At 37.1% G+C, this 23,130-nt stretch overlaps 1 protein-coding gene across 1 annotated transcript; it reads left to right on the top strand.

Moving 5' to 3' along the window:
• Positions 1–4,268: 4,268 nt before the first annotated feature.
• Positions 4,269–22,837, top strand: LOC124162557 (RNA-binding protein 41-like). The gene is made up of 7 exons (XM_046539134.1): positions 4,269–4,668; positions 5,330–5,519; positions 5,617–5,919; positions 14,641–15,274; positions 17,926–18,073; positions 22,305–22,483; positions 22,596–22,837. Exons 2-6 carry the CDS (start codon positions 5,371–5,373, stop codon positions 22,397–22,399), a joined length of 1,329 nt encoding a protein of 442 aa, XP_046395090.1. The 5' UTR covers positions 4,269–4,668; positions 5,330–5,370; the 3' UTR covers positions 22,400–22,483; positions 22,596–22,837.
• Positions 22,838–23,130: the final 293 nt, after the last annotated feature.

A 23,130-nucleotide genomic window follows, 5' to 3' on the forward strand; every position in this document is an offset into this window, starting at 1 on the left:
GTTGTCATATTTACTTGGAATTGGGAATACGTTACGCGATTGTTTTCTTTCTGCTCATGCGCAGTAAGGCTGAAAGTGCTTGTGGTTGTTTTGAATAGCGAAACTAACTTAACAATATTGGTTTCAGAGACAATTGGCCAATTAAGTTTATATTAATGAAAGAATTTAACTTTGCGTATAAATCAATCTCTTTCAATTCAGTATTTCCTTTCCTCCTTTTCGTTGGAGCGTAGCTGATATTTGGGATAAGTAGTTTTTACTTAGATATCACTGACTATTTAGAAATGCCGCGGTAAGTCTCCGTTTCGTTACTTTTGCAATTCGCTAAATAATAACTTGTATCATTTGTAATTGACTAAAGTCATTTAGATCAAATATATGAACGGATATTCGATATTGATAGGCTCTCGTCTTCGCCTTTGTGTGTCTGCAAGGAGCAATGCCGCAGAATATTGAATATTTGCAAGAAATAAAAACTGACGAGTGTGAATTAGTACAACGTCTTAATAATAAGTCGTAAGGTAAACAGTTAAAAAAGCATGTAACTCACGAAATAAATAAGTACGTTAATATTCTCAATCAAAAACATTCTCATCATCACAAACCTTTCACCTATTACTTGAAAGAAAAAGCAAATATGCATAGTCATCTTTGATATCTCCTCTCGTCTCAAACACCCGAACATCAGTTCGAAAATTTACCCTTTTTGAGGAAACCATATCGCATCAGAGACATTAATTGAAGTACATAAACCTTATAAATTCAACTTAATTTACGACGTCATTGAGAAGTTAAAATAAACTATTTGAATACATAAATTAAATCATTTACTTGTCAATAACCGCCCGATGATCCGAATTAAATTAAACCTCGTAGAGAATATAAATTTGGCAATGTATTATAGCACAACTATAATTTACCTAATATACTATAGTGGAACCACGTTTAAATCAAGCATACAAAAAGGATAACTTCATTTGAATTGCACACACATTACATAGCGAAGCAATTGTAAACGTCCTCATCTTTGTATCGTATAGTAAACTAACACGTACAAATTGTAGTTATCGATGTAATTTCACTACTTATTCACGTTATTAAAAACATAACACAATGATGTATAAATTAAATAGAATGTTTAATTCACTTAATTCCACATGAGATAATTTCATTTCAATTGCACACACATTACATAGCGAAGCAAATGTAAACATGCTCATCTTTATACCATAGTGAACTAATACGCATAAATTGCAATTATTAATGTCAATTCACTACAATTCACGTAATCAACAACATAACACTGCGATTTATGAATATAATTGATTGCATAATTCACTTAGGGTGCGATTCATAGACGACACTGAAATTGCTCACTTAACAAAGTCTCTCTTTACGGTAAAGTGAGACTTTAGCTAAAGTTCGATGCAGAGTCGTTTCAAGGATCTCACTTTATGAAGTGGCACTTTAGCTCCTAAAGTCTCGATCATGCATTGAAATTTTGAGTGTTGGCAATGAACGCTGCGAAAAAATGAAGAAAAAGATGACACACGATTTTAAATGCGTACTTGTTTACAATTGTTTCTAGCGACTGGGTTTTCGTGTTGTAATTTGCTAAGATTTTATTAAGCTGCATTTTCTCGTTTTCTCATATTATGTGCGAATTTAAATGAATACTGCATCGTTTGAAAGCTTTTCCCCACTACCTGTTTTGTTCGTTAATGACTGAGTTAGCTGAATAAAAGCTCACTTGTAATTAGCTTCGTGCATTGGTAATGCCCTTCGATGTTTCCAGCGATGTAAATATTCAAATGATGATATTTTCACGACATTTTCTATGATTAACTGTAAACGGTTGTTAGGACTACATGCTAGGCGAAGTTTGATGGTGTACTTTCATTGAGGGTGGGTGAAATAGTGAAATTCTCTCGCGTTAACTTGAAACTGTACCAATTATTTGAAGATATACCGATCAGTGGTTGTCTCAGTTGGACGCATACTTTGAATGAGGTATGGGTATTTGCTGAATTCTTTTCTGCTTACCAATATTTTAATTCTTAGAATGTTGAGCTAAGGCGTTATATATTATACTAGAGAAATGGACATTCAAGAATACCCATATCATCAAAACCAATGAATGAATGGCCACACAATGAAACATTTTGAATGTGAGAATGGATTTATATCAATAAATATCTCTTTGTCTGCTTGAAATGATGCCTCGACATATGTGAATACCTAACCCGAGTATCCATTCACGAATTTTGTAGTAAAAAATGTCAATGAAGTCTGTGATGCTGTGTAAATGAAATTTCATAACAATCCTACATCCTCGAGAAAACATTGCTTTGCTGCAGATAATATGATTATGAAGGAAAGTATGTTTTAATTGTTTTGCTGCCTTTCATGACGAGATCTTATATCATCATTATAAACATTCAAATACATAGTCGGAAAAGGAAACAGAAACTCAACTCAATATAGTTTCAAAATCACAGAAACATGTTAAACGTGATATGGAGGCATACGGCAAGAGTACATTAAGCTAAATTTGAATAAAAACGCTTAAAATGCAATGCAAGGTATAGAAGCTAGCATTTGGCTGACCAAACGACATGAAAATTAAGTCTTCGCGTACGAAGGCTATTGACGCGAATGTAAACAGAATTTTGCTATCATATTCAAGTATCTTAGGAAAATCATGGAACATAAACGCATAAATAACAGAAGTACTTAACAATTAGCTTGTGTACAAATGCAACATAAATTATGCCAATATGTCCAACCACTTACTGTGTTGTAATTATCACACGACCGATAGAGTTTAACTTCAAAACATAAGTAATGAGTCATCTCCATCAATACCGACACGATATATTTTCAGGGAAAAGACATATATTACGTGTCTGGTTATTTCTTGAAACACGCCACTCTGCTGCTGTGTTCTCACCAAAAAATTAGTTCCTATTCATTTCCGTAACCCAAATATCTTCCTATTTCAACTTCAATAACAGCCGGTGCCGCCATATTTATTTATCCGTAAAGGACACTTTAGCCCTAAAGTGAGCTCCGGTTGGGCACTTTACGGTAAAGTGACGATTCGGCCATTTTTCTTCTAAAGTGGCGTTTATGAAACGGAAAAAGCAGACTTTAGCCCGGCTAAAGTATACTTTAGCCTAAAGTGCCGTCTATGAATCGCACCCTTAATCCCAAAAAAAAAGGACATAAAACGTGGCCATGAAAGGTAATAAACATTTAAATTCCATCCCAAACCTCACCTGTGAACGATTCGATAGCCTTATCGCCAAGTGATGTGTTGACGAAGAGATGCTTTCGTTCGAGAGCCGGAATACTTTCGAACGTAAAGTTACACAATCGCTCCTTCAATTGTTTTCGAGTTGTTGATCTAAATTCCACGGGAACCGGATCGTTACGTTCGAACGTAAAGTTACACAATCGGCCCCAAGATCGAAAAGACTCAAAGGAGTCATGATTGAAAAGACTCAAAAGGAATCATGATCGAAAAGACTCAAAAGGAATCATGATCGAAAAGACTCAATCAATGGATGTAATAAATCACTTTGAATAATCGAATAAATACTGCCTCATCTGCGAAGAGCATTGGTAACGCTGATTGCTATCCATATTATCATTTCATATACTATTTTAATTGTGAATTCCTAGATGAGTAAATTAGATTGCAAAAATGAAGGAAGCAGTGTCATGAAAATATTTGGGAAGGCGAAACTGCCACAGTTTCTTAACACTAATAAAATAATTTCTAACTATAGTTGATCAAAATATAACACAAAATACACCACACACTATGCATGAATCTGATCTGCAGGATAATTTTATGAACGGCACAATAAAATATAACCAGCTTTAACTTTTACTTCTTGACGTTCTCCTACAGAGGAGAATATTTAATATTTTCCTTTTACGTGTATTGGTGTTATTAATACTGATAACTGCTGGAAAACATTTAAGAAAAAGATTACACAAGTATTCAGTTCTTCATAACATAGTATTTAATTTTATCACAACTATTTCTGCCCTGACGAAAAGAGATTAAGCATCGGTCGTTCCAAATTTTGAATCAAACCGGAAACCGAGATGATTGATATGAAACCGGAAGTCGGAGTGATTGATGATTGATGATCGACTTGTTTAACGAAATGAATCATGAGTCATTTGATTCACCTAGTGATTCAATCTTTTTGATCGAATCGTTCATGATCGACCCATCACTACGTGCTTGCGTCGTCGGCAAATCACAAGGTGGTACTTTGTATCACCTTGGGCAAATCCATAATACTCTACACATTAATATAACCGAATATAACTATGAACAAATCCATGGGAAAAGTCCCTTGTCGCCTTGCTCTATGGTTGCCACCGTTCACTTCTTTATTCCCAGAGATCGGCGGATGGTAATGTGGTCACGTGTATTATCCGCGATGACCAAGACATTGGACAAGCGCAAATATTGTGGAGCTGTGTTGTTGTTCGTAATTTACATTTATTCACGTAATTGATTCGTCAGTGATATATATGGTGGGAAATTTTATGTGGAAGAATTCATGTTGAACGACAGGTACATTTACGGTAATTGGAGACTTCAAGAAGAGTGGAGGCAATAACGGAAAGTTGGCCCACCGAAGAAAGGTAATTGCAGTCCCTAACGGATCTTGAAACTTATTTCCCCAAGTGTTCTGTATTTGATGTTTTTCGATAGCTGTAGGTATAAGACATGTTTAAAATTAAATTTAAGTTCACGGTAATATTATCCCGTTCAATACAACAATGTTAATCTTGTCTTCAAGGAACCAAGAACCAATGTTTTTTGGATGATAAGTGATGGTTTTGGGCAAAAAACAAGGAAGCTACCCATCCTTAATACCATTTTTCATAAATGTTGTCTTATAAGTTTCTAAATTTTGACATATACTGGAAAATTTTTCATTTTCTTTTCGGTTAGGACTCATTATGAATAATTTTTTGTGTCATAACCCTAGTGTGCTTGTTATATTTTCAATTTTCACATACCATTATAAATAATTCTAAACAACTTGAATGCCGGTTATTTTCCTTTAGCCTTAGCATTACACATTAGTGTAATTTGATGTCTTATGGGCGAGGTGGTGATCGAAGTTCATCCTCGTAAATGTTGCAGTGGAGGATGAAAAGAAATAATTGCATTTTCTTTTAAGTATATTTGTTAGTCATTTATAAATTCTCACAATTTAATTGATATAATTATTTAATGGTAGTTCCTTGCAACACAACTTGTTTTTACAACTTGTCACCATTATTCTGCCCTATGTAGGTGATTTTTCAATTTCAATTTCGAAAGATAGGGAAGGGATAATGGCTCAAGTTCATTTCTCACGAGGAAAAGCCTATGAGTTGGCAGTGAATGGAGATGAGAATCCTACTGAATATTTGGAATCCGATGGCGAACGTCTTATCAAGGAGATGGTCCAGAAACAGCTGAATAAGGAAGTGTCGTTGAAGGAGTAAGTTGATGGGAAGATTAGATATTTTATTGCAGTGGTTTGAATTTGTTCTTTATGGTAAATAAGTACGTAATTGTCTTATTTTATTTTCTTTTAGGCAGCTTGAAGAGAGCAAAGTGTTTGAGACTGCAGCAGAATTCATTCCACTCACCAAATTAACATCTGGCCAAATTTCCTTTACGGAATTCAGAGAACTTGCTGAGAAAGCATCTCAGATCGAAGATTTGAAATCAAAGGGACTGACAGAAAAGGAGATTGAAGTTCTTATTGACTATGAGAAAGGGCAAAGTTACTTTGAAGAGAAATATAGGAAGATAGAAGCATCAGCATTAAAAACTAATCTACAAGAAATTCGTAAAAAGATTGAAACAAAGTCAAATGAGAGAGAAAGTGAAAAAAGGTATGTCATTGACTCACTTCATATCTTAATTCTTTATCATCATAAAGCCTTATTCCTTGACATTGGAATTGTACATAATATAACCGTAACATGGCAACATGCAGCGGGTCCGGAAATGAGCTATGTAATTTGTTATTGCAAGTTTTATTATTGTGGTGAAATTTTCCAACCTTTTTTGGCTGAGGCAGTGGGGGTAAGGCTCTTACTTTGGAGGACTTGTCAGGACTCTGTGATTTCAGTCTGTAGCTGTGCATATTTTTCATGTTGCCACTGAATGAATTTAAAAAAATTTATCTGTTCACTAGCTTTATTTGTAACATATGGGAAACTTATTGTACAATTTGAGGGTCTTGTGCTGGCAAATACTATAACAACTGGTCGCAGTGATCCAAGCCGTCCCTAGCTTAATATAATCCACTATAGCATCTGGTCTACCTTTGAGTTGCAATGTTGCATCCTTAGGAAATGGAACACAAATCTCTCTTATCGGAAACACTATTTACTTCTTCACTCAAAGAAGCAGCAATCTGGTCCTTTACGAGCTTGTGCACAAAAATCTCTTTCAGATTTTATTTTCTTTTTGGGAGGAGGGTGCCCATGCAGTGTGTGCTGCATTTCATCAAATCCTTAGCTTGGGGAACATTATTATGATCGTTATTTAAAAACACACTATACTCCTTATTTTTTTCATCACCTTAACCCTTTGAGTGCCACGCAACGATATATCGTCGTTTGCAGAATGCGCCAGAAGTGCCAACGACGATATATCGTCGTCTATTATGAAGCCCGCTAAAACAATATTTTTTTCATACAATCAATATTTTTTAATGTGTATAATACCAGAATGGTTTATTTTTTATCGTGTTGCATTATAATTTGAATTGTTAATTGCAACGATCAACATATTTTTTAATTTATATGACCATATGACGGATGGAAATTTCCGAGGACCATTTTAGGTCTTTAGGAAACAGCTTCTTGATGTTGTACTTCATAAGCCACATTGTTTGGTCACCTAAAATCAATTGACTACCATCTTATACACCCTAATTTGTAGTTCTACCAGTTGTATTATTTTTTGCGAACACCTATTTCTTTTTAACTTATTTGAAAAATGTTCTCCCCTGCGAAGCGCGTCGCATTCTTTTTCACAGCGCGACGATATATGATCGTTACAGGAAGACACGAGGTTTATATCTCTGCTCAGTTACTTCCAAACAGGTCATTTGTAGCTCAATGTGCCATTTCAATCGTGTTTTTGATATTTAGCACCGAAAGAGAGAAGAGAAGATACTATGTAATTGATTCCGTGCTATCTCTCGCAGCATGTGTATCGGTCAGCTGGAGCGCTGAGTCGACAATGTGACTCCGATTTCCAACCTCGTTTTCATGGCATCTAAGACAGTAGTAATTGAAATATGATGATGGTGAGCATAAAACAATACATTGTGTGCCGTCTTTTGCTATCTTCTACACAAGAAATTTCCCCACCTATATAAAGCTCACAGTTCTGTTTGCGTAGCCAGTATTCTTCTGCGACGAGCGGGTTTGTAATCGCATTTTGCCTCCTCGAAATTGAAGAAGCCCATTGATTCAGTAAATGGCTTCAACGTCGAGAAATGAATTTACGCTTGGTGTCGATGATGACCGAATAGTTGAATATATAAATTCGCTAAGTGATGGTGACGACAACTCTGTGCTAAGTGAGGACAGCGCCCATTCTCGTCGAAACAAGAGTGAAGAGGAACTGACATCAGACTCAGATGAAAGTGTGATATTATTTGCTAAGAAGAGACCGGCAAGAATTGATTATAGTGATGATAGTGACAGTTCTGATGAACTTGAAAGTGGAAGTGGAAGCAGTGATCGTTCTCCTGAATTTGTTGCAGTTCAGGACAATTGTGATTTACCCCAGGCTCCAGGTTTTGAATTCTTGGAAACTCCTGGGCCCAAACGTATTCCGCTTCTAAATTCTCCTCCAATCGCATACTTCGACCTCTTCTTTACAAGAGCATTCTGGAACTTGGTTGTGAAGGAGACTAACAGGTCCGCTGAACAGTTTTTGGCTTCACATGATGGACTGTCACCAAATTCGAGAATGCAGACATGGCGTCCAGTCACAGTGGAGGAAATGAGGGCTTTTATAGCGGTGTTCATGGAAATGGGTATCACGAGAAGAACATCCATTTTTTCCTACTGGTCTACTAACTCTCGCTTTATCCCTTGGTTTGGAAAGATGTTTTCCAGAAATAGGTTTCAACTGATTCTGAAAATTTTCCATTTGACAGACAATACGAAACTATTTCCACCTGGTCATAAACTCTACGATCCCTGTGCTAAATTTCTTCCCATTGTTGATCATGCTATGTTTTTCGCCACCATTTTACCCCTCATCAGTACCTAAGTATAGATGAGTCATTAGTAGGCACTAAAAATCACTCCCAGCTATTGCAGTATTTGCCTAACAAGCACCATCATAAATGGGAATAAAATTCTGGATGCTATGCGATTCTGTGGTGAATTATTGTCTGGCATTTTATTGTTATAAAGGGGCAAAAACCAAAGAAGACAGCGAAAAAATAAAAAAACATGGCTTAGGGCATGTAGTAGTAAACAATTTACTGATTGCTGGAAACTATTTTTTGAAAGGGTATCATGTTGTAGTGGACAATTTTTTCACAAGTATAGATTTAGCTCGTGATTTGTTCAAAAAAAGAACATTTTTAACTGGTACGTTGAGACGTAATAGGAAAGGAATTCCTCAACCCCTCAAAGAAAAATTCAGCGTGGGTGAAAAAAAGTACGTTAGGTGGGAAGAGCTTCTCCTCATTGGATACCGAGAAAAAAAATCACAGAAAAATCCAGTGTTATTACTTTCAACCAACTCGACAGCCAAAAGCAATTACGTTGTTCGAAAGGGTCAAGCATTGCCAAAGGAAAGGCCACAAATCATTGAACAGTACAATCGGTATATGGGTGGGATTGATACTTCGGATATGATGCTTTATGGTTATTTAGATGAGAGAAGATCAATGAAATACTGGAAGAAAGTAGTTTTCAATGTAGTTTCTAGAATGGTACTGAATGCCTATATCATCTATAAATCAAGCAATCCTGGAAAAAAAATTTCAAGATTGCAATTTATGTCTGAAATAATAGACAGTATTGAGGGTGAATGGTTTCTCACAAAGAATAATCTGTCAACTCCCAGCGCAGTGTCAACGGGAATATGCGGGATAAAGAAATTGGCAGGGAGGAGGGAAAAAGTTTGTGTAGTATGCAGTAGGAAAGATGGCGGCCCCGTCCACAGATCTAGAACAGCTTGTGTTAAATGTGGAAAAGGTCTACATGGACTGTGTGTTTCCTATCATATTTGTGAATAACGTTACATTCATTTATTTCATTTGGAAGTAAGTTTGAAATGTTGCAATTTTTTGTATGAATGTCAACTAACATATGTTTAATAACTTTTAGTGTAACTGTGAATAATTTTTTTGTAATAATTACCGCAAAGTTTTGCTATTTTTATCCAGATATCTCTGTCATACAGTTTTCACATGTTTAAGACTCATGGGTGAGAAAATATTCGTATTATAATTTTCTTGATATCTCCTGAATTTTATGCAACTGTCATTGCAAGAACAAAATCTAAAAAAACTGAAAATTTGTGCAATTTTCTTTGCGATTATGTGACAATTTTCTAGAAAAACAATGAAATTTTATTTCTACTCTTGTTTTGTTGATGTAGAAAGGATTTTACGTCGCGATTTTTGGGTCAAAAGTGAAAAATTAAATAATTCAATCTCGTAAAATCAAGATTAAACTACAACAATTGCGTTTTACCAAGAAAAAACGGGCAATATTTTTTAATTTTTATTTATAGAAAGAATTTACTCCTAAATACAAAAAGAATTATGCAAAAACAGCTATAAATAAGCAAATTATTAAGTTTTGAAAAAAGGCCTACAAAATTAGCAAAATACCCATGGCACTTCTGGGAGTACCCACCAAAAACCCGGTGGCACTCAAAGGGTTAAAGTTAATGGATCACTTGGTCCCCATGTCTGTGTCCATCCACATTGCTGTCCTCAGAGCCCACGTATACTATCATGCGATGTACCAACATTGCTGTCTCACAGAGTATTTGTATTTTTGTTCCTTGCTTATGTCTTTTCTCTTGCACTTACTGCCAGAAATGTAATTGCCCTCGGCATAGCAGCATGGATTTGTCAATGCATAATTCCCTCGCTGGGAAAATACCAGAGGCTGTTGAATTTTCCAAAAAAATTGAAATTAGTCCGGCTTTATATAGCCGATCAGCTGGAGCAGGTCCATTTTTTCCAGGGATTTTTGCAAAATGCAGGGCTTGCCAAGAACCAAGAAATCGATCCCTTATTATTGATTGGTGAAGTAGCTTAAGACTTGAAAATATAAATTTTTTCCAATAGTCATGCATTCTTTTGGATTGAGCTGTCCCCTTATATAAGAGCAAGGCCAGTTGGGTGTTGCATATTTTTTCTTGGATTTTTGATTTCTACCTCTTAAAATATGGTATGTAGAATGGATATCCTAAAAATATCAGCTGATTGTTCATCATTTAGAGGTCGCTTAAAGAGCTTAAATGCAATAACATTCAATTTTCCCAATTTTTGGAAATAACATCATTTTCAGTGGTAACGGACGATTTTACAGACCTTCGGGGCCAAAATTCACTCTATTTTTACATCCGCTCAACAGTGTTCCAGGAATACAATACTTTACCGCCAGTTACAGCTGTGCGTCACACCCCTGATGGTGAGCTAGTCGCTGGCAGGCCGCATTCTCGGTCAGCTGATAGGTCCTGTGCCCCTCATTGCCTCACACTCCCTTTGTCCCTTCCCTAACGAGAGTCGGCTAAAGAAAGGAGTCGAATACTATGTTGACGTTTCCCACACCATGCATGTGTTGTAGTTTATCCTTTAAAATAACAGCAGCACTGTTCTTCAAAACTAATATACAGTGCAACCTCGATAAAACGACACCCCACGGTGCACCAATAAACACTCGCTATAGCGAATTGTCGCTTTACCGGAGGTGAAGCAAATAATAGCCAATGTACCTGTTGCGAACAGTTAAACAGGAATAGGAGTGGTGCGGCGACAGATAAATTTCTATCCGATAAACGTAAGTATAAATCCAGACGAAAGGTGATGTTTTTTTGCATCACTAAATTTCCTTTCTCAAACAACGACTTACTATTCAAACAATTTATAAGCCCCGCACTGAACAAATATCATGCAAAGCAATGTTTTGTCAATCATTATGCCAATGCACAACCGATGAAGCCATTTTTCTATGCACTTAATTAGTGCATTTACGTAATCATTCTATTATTTTGGTATTTTCCACTGAAAATTCAAATTAACTAATAAAACCGTATCGCGGTTATTCAATGCCTCAAATGTTTCCATTGGTGTCTGTTTATTGATCCTGTACATTAAGCGGCAGTGAAGTGAAATAATGTATTGCATTTGTTTCTGCAGTCGAAAACGGTGGAAGGTTGTATAACGTTCCTGCCTTGGAAGACTTTTTCTATCAGATAATGTAATATCTTCATTATCAACGGTAAAAAGTTTCTAAGCTTGAAAAATGATGTGATTAAAATTGCTGTTGTTATAAAAAGTTCCTTTTTGAGTGTTACGCTCGCGACGCATTTGAAATAATACACCGAGTTTACCACGGCACTGCAAACGAGAGTCAGTTGTTCTGTGAGTTCTTCCAGCGGCCACCAGGGGATGCTCGGCTACCCACGTGACGGAAGAGAGCGCCAGTACGACTCCGACCACTGACGCGAATAGTTCACCCGTATTACTTGTGAATCCGCAACGGAGAATATATACCGTCCATCCAGACAATTCACACTCAGTATAATTGTATCGTACATCCTACATCATCGCTAAGGCGCACTACATACCTTTAGAGGCATCATTGCAAGAAATACCTCTTACTGCAAGGATTTTGTCGGGGAGTAGTATGTAAAAAAAGTTCCGTTTCATCTATGTTATATCACGCGGGGAATACTCCTTAAGATACTTATGATCGGAGTCCTTTCTTCCACGACTTCGGGTTTACACCGCAGGCATCACCAGCAATTATGAGGGAAGATAAGGCTTTGGTGCTTTGCATTAGTATAATCAACCTTCCGAACTCTTGAAATTCTCGATTCGCAATCTATCCCTGAAATACTCCGCTTTAAGCTTAGGCGTAGCCCCTTTCTCAAGAGTTCTCGCAGATTGGAGTGGGCAAAACCACCTGAAAAAAGCTCCTTATAACTCTAAATAGTCTGCATTCCTTGGGCGCTTTTGGTCAGTGCTGATTTTGGGGTTCCTCAGCCGCATTGGTTGTTTTTGGACGACAACAGTTTCAGGAGCCATCCTGCTCCCGTCTCCCGAGGATGGCTCCCGAAACTGTTGTCATACAAAAACAACCAACGCGGCTGAGGAACCCGAAAATCAGCACTGACCATGAGCAACGCCGCGGAAACCTACGCCAGAATTTCTTGGGCGCTTTTGTTTTTTTTTAATTGTGAAGAGCGAATAGGAAGATAAATTAATTTTGACACTCTCATATGACTCCTTTATTTTTATTTTCTCGCTCAGACGTGTTTGGTGTTTTTTTGGCCATGGTGTCTGCCATCAAATGCTTTCTATTCATGCAACTCATGGACGTGCGGGTATGCTGACGTCAGCTTTCTGCCGCCCCAGGAACAAAAGAAGATCAAGCATTCGCGAATGCTAATGCCACAATATTTTCACCAAAATTAACTACTTATTTATCGAACGACAGTTTACCACATAAATTTGAGACTGAGCACTCCATTAACTTCATTTCTAACAGATCGCTAGCAATTACAGAGATTAAGGAGTCTTGATGTAAGTTTTTCCGGCGGTGAAACCCTCGCTATGGCGAGAGCCAACACCAAAAGGGCCTCGTAAAAACGAATTTTTAAACACGCTTATTATAGTCAATTGACGGTGCATCGGCTATCTCTCGTAATAGCGGGGGTGTCGCTATAGCCCGCACTCGCTTTAACGAGGTTCCACTGTATGATAGAGAGATAGATATAGACTAATATTTGATAGCACGAGTAGATAATGTGAAGGTCTATGTAGCAAATTGTGTCAAAGCTTGAATGACGATTTTGATGGGAATTTCTTGATGTATTTTAGTTTTAACTTTATTTTTACTTACTACACGTGCATCCACTCATGCCCCGCTCACACTATGCTTTTTTTACACTGGTTAAGATCAACTATGGTTCCAAGATAAGGTGTGAATGCAAGTTACCGTTATCCGTGGTGGGATTCTGACCACCGTTTTGCGACCATGGTTGGCGGTAGTTTATGCATGTGTGAACGCAAGTTGGTTAAAAGCTGGTTAGAAAACGATGATGGCAAAGCAGCTCCATGGTGGGAAAGGAGGAAAGAAAATACTTTGAAGAGGAGATGGCCGTTCTTATTTAACTATATTTGTCAGAATTAATTCAAAGGGAAGTGCTCCAGATTCAATCCGTAATTTGTTGAATATTAATAAATTTGGAACTTGATGAAAGAATGTGATGTACTATAGTTCGTAGTGAATTAGCTATTTGCTCGCATTGTATTTTTACGGACATATTGAATAATCTCTTTAAATATTTTCCTAGAAATAATGTATAATGTGCAAAACTACCTTATTAAAATTTGATGGTCACAATTATTTAAATGTTTTGGTGAGAGTTCTTTGGCCCAGTTTAAAAAATATTTCTTATGCTATCCTTGAACAAAATTTCCTCCCATACCAATATAAAATATCAGGCCAACTGCTAGTCAGTTAACTTAAGAAGTTAGAAACGTCGGGTGATATTAAGTAGTACAAAAAATTATCACATTCTCTCTCTTATTTCATAAGATTAATTACTGCAATGTTGAAGTTACATTTCTACAAGTTAATTCATCAACTATTGAATTTAATCAAAATAAAGTTTTAATTTATGGTATTGCATCAGATTGAATCATGTTCTTAGTCAAAATCAGAAAACAATAGTTAATAAGGCTGCAATGCAGCGACAAGTGTATCTCAATCCCAAATTACCACAAGGGTGCCTCAATTGAGGCTTATCAATTAAGATGAGGCAATCAAGATTAGGTCCTTTTTTCTTCACCTATGTCAATGATGTGTCAACACATCTGAATGAAGAGCAATTAGTAGTAAGTATATGCTATAGATATCAACCAAATTATTAATAATAGTCACTTTAATTTGGATTCAATAGAAGAGTAGAAAAATGCAAGCCACGCTATTGATGAAATGATTAGTTGGACAAACACGACTGAATTAAATTCTACAGAGCAAGAATGGTGCAAGGAACAATGCTCAACGACGCTGGAATGCAATTCTATCATTCCTAAGCAGCACATATGTACTATGCGTATGCGTTGAAAATCATTGCAAGTAACACAAGAACTTTTTCCTGCACGTCCGCTATTTCCTCCCAATGGGTTATTCGCTCTTATCAATCCATAAATTATCTTCTAAGTATATAAGCTTGATTAATGTACAGTATAATTGTAAATGGCAACATGTATAGTATTCCACTTTAGTTGCTGTGTGCTACCATTCTTTTCATGTTTCATTGATGAGATGTATGTCACATGACCAGCTGAACTATAAATTATCTATTATTAATGTGCTTATTGACAGGGTTGGTGGTGAAAGAGGTGTTAGCCGGCATGAGCTGGAGTTGAGTCTGTCTGTGAAGCCTCAAAGTGACCACACCAAATTGCTTCAGTTTGCTCTCTCCTGCCAGCCGTCAGCTCAAGTAAGCAGTCGCCCTCTTAACCATCCCATCAACAATCTTAAAGAGCTTGAGAATGAGTTATTCGGCCATCTTAAGCCATCCTCAGGTGAATCAAAGAAGAAAGTTCCAAAGAGACGTTTAGAAAATTTAAGTGAAATCTATTCCAATACTGTCGAATTTCCCCAGTCTGCTTCCCTGTGGGATAAGAGAACAAATGTTCAGCCTCCAAAAACATTCAAATCTCAGTCCAATAAAACAGAAAAAAAGTATGAATGTGCTCCCAAGAAGATGTTTACTATAAAGGATAAAAAGATTGTGCCTCTGGAGGCTAAAACTGAGGAAATAGTTGAGGGATCTGCTTCTTCATCTTGTTCTTCCACCGAAGGCCAAATGTTTGTCCTCACTGGGAAGAACGAGGGTTTGTTGAGTCCTATAAAGTTAATACCTCTTGAAGAGATTAGTAAACACAAGATGAAGGATGAGGATATGGCTGGACATCCACACTTCAAGAATTATTCCCAAGGGGAACCATCTCAGGTAAATTTAGTTGACTGAATCATAATTGCTCCCTGTTTCTTTTTCTTGGAAATATGCTAATCCCTTACAATCTTTGATGATGTCTCCATGCTTCTGGGTTTCACCTCGTGGATTTTCTTTGCGACGACAGTTTCTCCGGTATTCCAACCGGCGTCTTCAGGTCGAACTGAAAATCCGTGCGGTGAAACCCAGAAGCATGGAGACATCATCTAGACAATGCCGCGGAAAACTATGCATCAGCCTTACAATCTTTGTTATGTTTCATACGCACATTATTTGTTCCTCATACTACTGGCATTCATCCTCTGACATCATGTCTCGGGATGAGTTCTGAGTGTACCCAGTGAAGGGAGTTTGAGTTGGTAGCATTGACCTTCGGTGCTTCTTGGTGAGAAAATAGGAGTGAATATGTGCGAGGAGAAAGAGGGGTGGGACTTTTGTCTATGAGTATGGCTATTGGGGGAGGGACTGTGATTTTTACTTCTCACTCAAGCTCAGCCTCATATTCTCTGTACATTCGGCTGGTCCTTATTTTTAAAGTTCTCGAATTTCTTTTGGGACGCCCTCCAGATTTGTTCCATTTGGTTTGAAAATAATTCAAGAAAATTATTTTTGCAATTGGATACCTGGAAAATGTGCTGCATTGCACTTAAGTTTTGAAATTTTAGTATTTTTGGGTGTTTTTTTAGGACATAACTGAAGATGATGTCATTCTCGGATTATTCTATCACTTTTCTGTTTTTAACGATGACTCATTAGACATTTGTTTCATATCACCTGAAATATCTTTCATTTTTGCCCTTTGGTTCTTGGGATATCACACCAAGAGTGAGTGCACGCCATCCTAGGCAGACATTTTGGGTGGCACGTGAGTTGCATACACTCAATATTTGTTGATCATTCTCACTCATCATAAAACCGTAAAATTCTTTAGATGAACTTTAAACTCCATCAATATAACCCTGAATGCTATAATTATCACTGTTAATTGCCAAAATGGGCCTGTAGTTGGGGTTAGTGATTTATTCTCCTTGTTGGTGCTTCTAGCTAAATTCAGCCTGAATGTTCGCAAAAACTTTCATTTTGGGGCCTGGTGGCAGTGATTAATAATAACTGATTTTGAGAAATTTCAGATCTCAGCCCCTGATGTAAGTTGCCAACTTTCCTGTGTAGGCCATATTTGATCCTGAAAAAAGCATTTTATGGTTTTTATGATGGGTGAAAATAATAAAAAATAAAGGAAGTAAGCAGCCTGCATGCCACTTAAAATGACTGCCCGGGGTGTGTGCGATCACTCTTGGTGCGATATCCTGGGAACCAAAGGACGGAAATGAAAGATTTTTTAAGGTGATACACTACAAATGTCTAACAAGTTGTTTTAAAAAACAGAAATGTGATGGAATAATCCGAAAGTGACATCATCTTCAGTTATTTCCAAAAAACACCCTAAAATACCAAAATTTCAAAACTTAAGTGCGATACAGGAGGTTTTCCTGGTATGCAATTGCAAAAATAATTTTCATGATTTATTTTCTCACCAAATGGAACAAATCTAGGGTTGTCCCAAAAGAAATTCACTAACTTTGAAAATGAGGACCACCCAATAGGGTAGTTTCCTTCATCAAATAAAACTAAAGGCATTGATTGCGATTCGTTACACAGCATCAGTGTATTCATAATATACAAATTATTTGGTTTTAGAAATCCCAGTTCAGACGAATGTTAATGGTCAATTTTAACTGCATTTGAAAAAGGCCATATTGGTGCCCATGCGATGCCACTCCAGGTGATGTCACAGGGACCTAGTTTCTGTACGAGTAGATCGGAGTTTTACATTGTCTGAGATTACTAATGGCTGCATGAGGCACAGAGCTCAGGGAAACATCTCTTAATAATCACCTATTAAAATTGCCTGAGGTTGGAAAGTTTCCTTCATTTGATAGGGTAATAATAATCCTTACTTAAGCCAAGCGCTACCTGCTAACAGCCTGCAACATAGCGGCTCTCAAAGCCTCACCCCAAGGTCCTCACATGTCGACAGCAGGAACCAGAATGATGTCACACGGGCTTTTCCCAGCATTCAAACTTAGCCATTGCGTTTTCGCGCGCTTGAAAATTTTTACTTTTCATTTAATCACGAAAAATAGACATCGTCATTTAAAAATCTAAGAGTGTGGAATGCGTAGTCCAGGTGTAGTAATCTTTCGATTGAGGCAACAAAGAAAATAAAAGGAAACCACCCTCTTGTACATGCATTCATTAACTACTTGTCCCTTCTAATTTTACCCCAGATACTCAAAGGTAACCTTTGTAAAATTTATCCTTCAGAAATTTCCTTAAGGTATTTTTATCATCTGGTGTAGTAGGCTGTTGTCTCTACATGTTGTGTAAAATGTTTTCTTCTCCTGGCAAATACGTTGCAAGACCCATACATATTGTAATTTTTCTATTTTTATCTTAGTCATGACGCTAATGCCCATTTATATTTGCATATTTTTGTTTGCCACATGTTTATTTCTTCTTTTTCCCTAGTTCAAGTTGTCTGTAATGATTTTCCATGATTCTCTGCCCTTGATAGTGAATATCACCACTGATTTAAATAATCATTTTTATCATATGTTCTGTCTAAATTGTATCCTCTTTTTTTACAGACATTATATGTAAAAAATATCTCGCCAACAGTGAAAGAGGAGGACTTGATATCACTGTTCGGAAACTTTGAAACTGCTGGTGAAAATAGAATAGTATATCGTTTAATGACTGGAAGAATGAGGGGACAGGCTTTCATCACTTTTCCAAGTAGGTGTTCTTAAAATTCCCTTTGCAATTTTGTATGTTGCATACACATATTCATAATTTGCACCAAGAAAAGTTCTGTGTGAGAGGAATTCCAGCCCTGTGGTCTGGACACTGTCTTGCTGTAAATTAAGTCAAAAGTTTCTATAATTTAGGCCAAATGCCAAGCTCTGTAGGCCTTCAGGGACAGGGTATATGCCGTACCTGTCTGTCTGTAGTTGAGTGTATCACATCTCTTTGCTGGTAAACAAAGTTGCTCTTTAGTCTTTGTAGTGGTTCTTAATGGAATGAAATTTACAGGGTGACTAGAGTGCCAAAGGCAATATTGTCATCAAATGATTACCATAGGTGAAATTCCTTGGTGACAAATGGCATACCAATTTTACCTTCCATGACAGCCTGGACAGGTAATTATGGGGTCTCTAGTGGAGATTATAAACAGAAGTACCATTTGTCAAGGTCAAAGTATTGGAAAAGCTGGCACCATTGTAAAAGAAGGAACTCCTTTCAGGGAATATTCATCGTTGAATTTTCAGAATCATAAACTCCACCTCTAGCAGAATTGCTCCTTATAGATTGATTGATTTTGTGACTAGATACTATCTGCTAAAAATTTAATCTGCAAGACCCAAAAATTTAAGGCACTCTGAAGGCTTTAAGATTGTTTTATTTTTTTGCATTTTTCTAGGTTTTTACCCCCCTCAGCATTCCAAACATCCTGGTCATTTTGCCAGGTCTGTCCATGTTTTAATTCATATGTAATTGCACGCTAAAATTACATGGGGAACCTGGGTCCTAACCCTTCAGCTATGCATCCTGTAGTTTTTGCAGGTTCGGCAGATTACTGTCAATTCTCAGCACAGACTACAATTTCCATAGGCCCAAGGCTTCTTTTATCTTGATTTGTGTATTCTGAAGTGGTGGTAGGGTAAGAATGTATGATTATTAGAAAACTCCTATTTTTTTCATTGAAAACGACCAATATATGTGTCATGTCTCAGCAGGGGGTCACGTTGGTTTGGTCGATCGTCATCATTAGTCAACAATCCTAGGATTGGTTTGACGCAACTCTCCATTCCTCCCTCCTATCCGCTAGCCTTTTCATAGCTATGTGTCCTTAACATCTTTTACATCCTTAACAACCTGTCCTATGTAACTCATTCAGGGCTTTCCCTTGCTCTTCTTCCCTTCCACCTGCCCTTCTACGATTGTTTTCACCAGGCCATCATGCCTCATAATGTGGCCAACTATGTTGTTCCGTCCTCTGCTTAAGGTTTTTAAAAGAGCTCTCTTTTCTCCCACTCTTCTTAACACTACCTTGTCACTTCCACGGTTGATCCATTTTATCTTCATCATTCTTTGGTAGTGCCACATTTCAACTCTTGACTTCTCTGCTGCAGTCAACGTCCAAGCCTCGCTTCCATAGAGAAACATGCCCCATATGTTGCAGCTGATGAATTGTTTCCTTACTTCTATGCTTGTAATCTCAGCTTTAAGATTCTTCTTTTTGTAGAAATCCTTCTTCTCATGCGCTATTCTACGTACTATTTCTTTCTTGCTTCATCCATTGTTGGTAATTTGGCTTCCTAGGTAAGAAAACTTTCACCATTTCAATCCAATGCTTCCCTAGGTTGATGTTTCTCTTAGCCTCCTCTCTTTTGCTGCTTACTAATATCTTAGTCTTCTTTTCTTTGATTTTCAGGCAGTATCTGGCCATTGTTTTTCCATATTTGTCTAAGTCTTCTTCAAATCTTTCTCTGTCTTGGCTGAGTGCTATGTCATCAGCAAATCTCAGCATACTAATTTTTTCTCGGTGGATATCAACATTCAAAGCCTCCTCCCTGATTTCATTTATGTATTTCTCGATGTAAACATTAAAAATGATGGGGGAATATGTACACCCTTGTCTTTCCCCTTCTTGTATTCTTGCTTTTGCACAGTTGGGTCCACATTTGACCCCAGCTACTTGGTTTTTATACAAACTGAACTAATATGGGAAATTGCCAAGAATATTGGTGTGTCATGTATTGATCGACCCAAGATTTCTTGACCTTTTTTATCCGTGCAGCATGGTGTCAATGTTTTTTCCTGAGGAAATTTTTTTTCTACTTTTTATTAGTGAATTTATTCAAGTTTGCTTTGCCATGTTGCTAAAATAGAGGTAGGGAGTAATCTCAAATAGTGGCATGAACCAAATCTCAATACAGAATCACACTGTCTGGTGATCATTTAGTCCTTTTTGAACATGTTGCCAGGAGTAAGAAAGCATTCTTGCTAGTTGCATTCCGTATGCCTTATATATATTGAGTATAATCCTATATAATTATTCATTAATGAATCAGCTGTATGAGCGTTATGTTAATTTTGTTAGGGGTTGCAAATAGCTCAATTAAAGAGAGAATTGATAATTATGCTGGCAGACATCATATCAAGAAACTGATATGACTATGTCACATCCATCCATTGGCATAATTCATTGTAAAGCGATTTTCAAAAAGGATGAAATCCAAATGAAATTTTTGTGTAAAGTATCCTGATTTTCAGCGGCAGATGGGTCTAAATCTTTGAATATTCCCCCTCCAATTCTATGCACCCAATGTCAGTTCTTTTAATTTGTCATTTTTAGCTACAAAAACCATTCTCAAATCAATACACAACAAAATAAACAAGTATTAAAGTAACATTAATTGCAAACAAATGAATGACTGTATTAGCCTTCATTGAATATCCTCCAGCCTTTCCGAAAGTTTACCTTTTGCAAATTACATCTATGCTTCCTTGATCTGCTTAACCTCTCGAAAAACTTTTTCTCGGCAGATAGTATATGATTTGAAATATGTATTTTCAAACAAGCTAGGTAAATACGGGATATTCAATTCCTGAAGTTGACATTAAATTACAATTGTCATATGTAAAAAAAAGTAACTCCCAGAAGATTTAGTACCTCTCAATTCTGCTGGGTCCTCTGTGTTACTGTGTGATCTGCAATGGTGTTACTCTCAGTAGCGTCTCCATGGTCTCCTTGGATTTTCCCATTTTCATCATCAGGTCCCAAAGTTCTCGATGAAGGGCTCATGTTGTCCTGCAAGAGCTGAGGATGTGTTGTTTCCAAGTGTAACTCCTGGGAAAAAGTTGTTGTTCTGGTCTGAGTAGATCACTCTTCTCAGTTTTAACCCAAACCAATCTGCTCACTTCATCTCTGCCTGGCATTTGATCGATTGCCTTGCCAAGAACCCTATCTAGCAGTTCTTGTCATCACAGCCAGCAATAACTACCGCCCCAGTTTTCATACTGCCTCTCTCCATTTCTTTAATTGCTCTGTAATGTAAATGGCCCAAATATTTCTCATTGGAAGGAATCCTGAGACGTGCTCTAACCTTTTATATTGCCACATTTGTATAATACAAAAACTATCCAGGCAATCAATCAGTGATCCAGGTTGATTGAAAAATTGAAGATGGTTGCTGTGGTACGAGTTAGCCAGGTTCATATGAACCTTTTTCTTCAGGAACATATGTTTAAGGACAGTTGTTTAATACAGCTTCAGTCACATAATAAAGTATTTCATCATCATCGTCGTCATAAGTCAACAAATCTAAGATTGTTTGAAGCAACTCTCCATTCTGCACTTTTATCTTCTCGACTTCTCATAGTGATGTATTTCTTCTCTTTACATTTTTCTATGTAATTCATTCAGGGCTGTCCCTTGCCGTTCTTCCCATTCTCTGGTCCTGAATATGGTAATTTTTATCAGGCCGTCAAGCCTCACAATGCAGCCAACTAAGTAGTCCCATCTTCTCCTTAAGATTTTTAGAAGATTTCTTTTTTCTCTCTCTCTTATTAGCTCTTCTTTATTACTTACATAGTTGATCCATTTTATCTTCATCGTTATTCGGTAGCACCACGTTTTCAAACGCTCTTTCTGTTGACTTCACTGTAGCTTTCAACTTCCAAGTCTCACTCTATGACACGTATTTCAACTGGCCCTCAGTCATCATATAGTACATAGATGTTTCAGATACAGACAGATAAGTACATCATCAGGAAGGAGTGGGATATTTAAGTGCTCCCCCTATTTCTCATTTGAAGCTCAGAATGCCAAGTAGGGAGATGTAAGACATATGCATATAGTAATGTAAAAACTGTTGGGATCTGTACTATTATTGTGTATGCCAAACTGCTGTGAAAATTAGGGTGTAAAATTTTAAATTCATGATTTAATGAAAATTTCTAGATGCAGAGAAGGCTTCAATGGCCCTGGAAGCTGTTAATGGTTATTTTTACAAGGGAAAGCCAATGGTTGTTCAGTTTGGAAAATCAAAAAAATGAGTGGATTTGATTGATATTACTAAAAAAAATCAATCGTGCCATCTGCTCTCCCACAGAAGTTATGAAGCCAAGTGGAAGTTAAAGGTAAGATATACATATTTGTGTGAAAATGCAAGTGTATGATATAAGTATTGTTAAAATGATTTTAATGGGGGTAGTTAATTAATTAGCATGGTTTTTTTTTTAATTTTTTCAGGGCAGCTGATATTAGTCAGTACTACCATGAGCCTAGCATGTGCCATTAGCTGTCTCTCATGTCAAAAATTGGCATTTATCTAATGCTTGTGAGAGAATCAGGAAGTACTAACTTTCAAGACGTCTCGGTCTTCAGAGTGCCAGTTGTGTAATGTAGTCAAAAACCTTCTACAATTGTAGTGGTTCTTGACTTGGCATTTATAGCATACAGTAAAACCCCTCTTTTACACTTTTGAAGGGGAAGGGGCAAGGAAAAAAAGTGTAAATCGCGGGAAAGTGTAAAATCATTGTTAGGCACTATTTAATGAAAATAATCCCTTAAAGTATAGTTAAATATTCTATTTTTCATATGAATCATGTTCTAAATGAATAGTAAGTACAGTGAAACCTATCTTAAACGAAACTCAAGGGATTGAAATTTTGCCATTTTGTTAGTCGGGAGTTTGTTCCCCGGAGGTGATTCGCACGTAGCATTGTCCCGTGGCACTAAAGCCCAGTGTGGGCCTTCGCCTGCTGCACTACTGCTCCCCGTTCTG

This window comes from Ischnura elegans, chromosome 7 (genome assembly GCF_921293095.1).
Source record: "Ischnura elegans chromosome 7, ioIscEleg1.1, whole genome shotgun sequence".
Classification (NCBI taxonomy): Eukaryota; Metazoa; Arthropoda; class Insecta; order Odonata; family Coenagrionidae; genus Ischnura; species Ischnura elegans.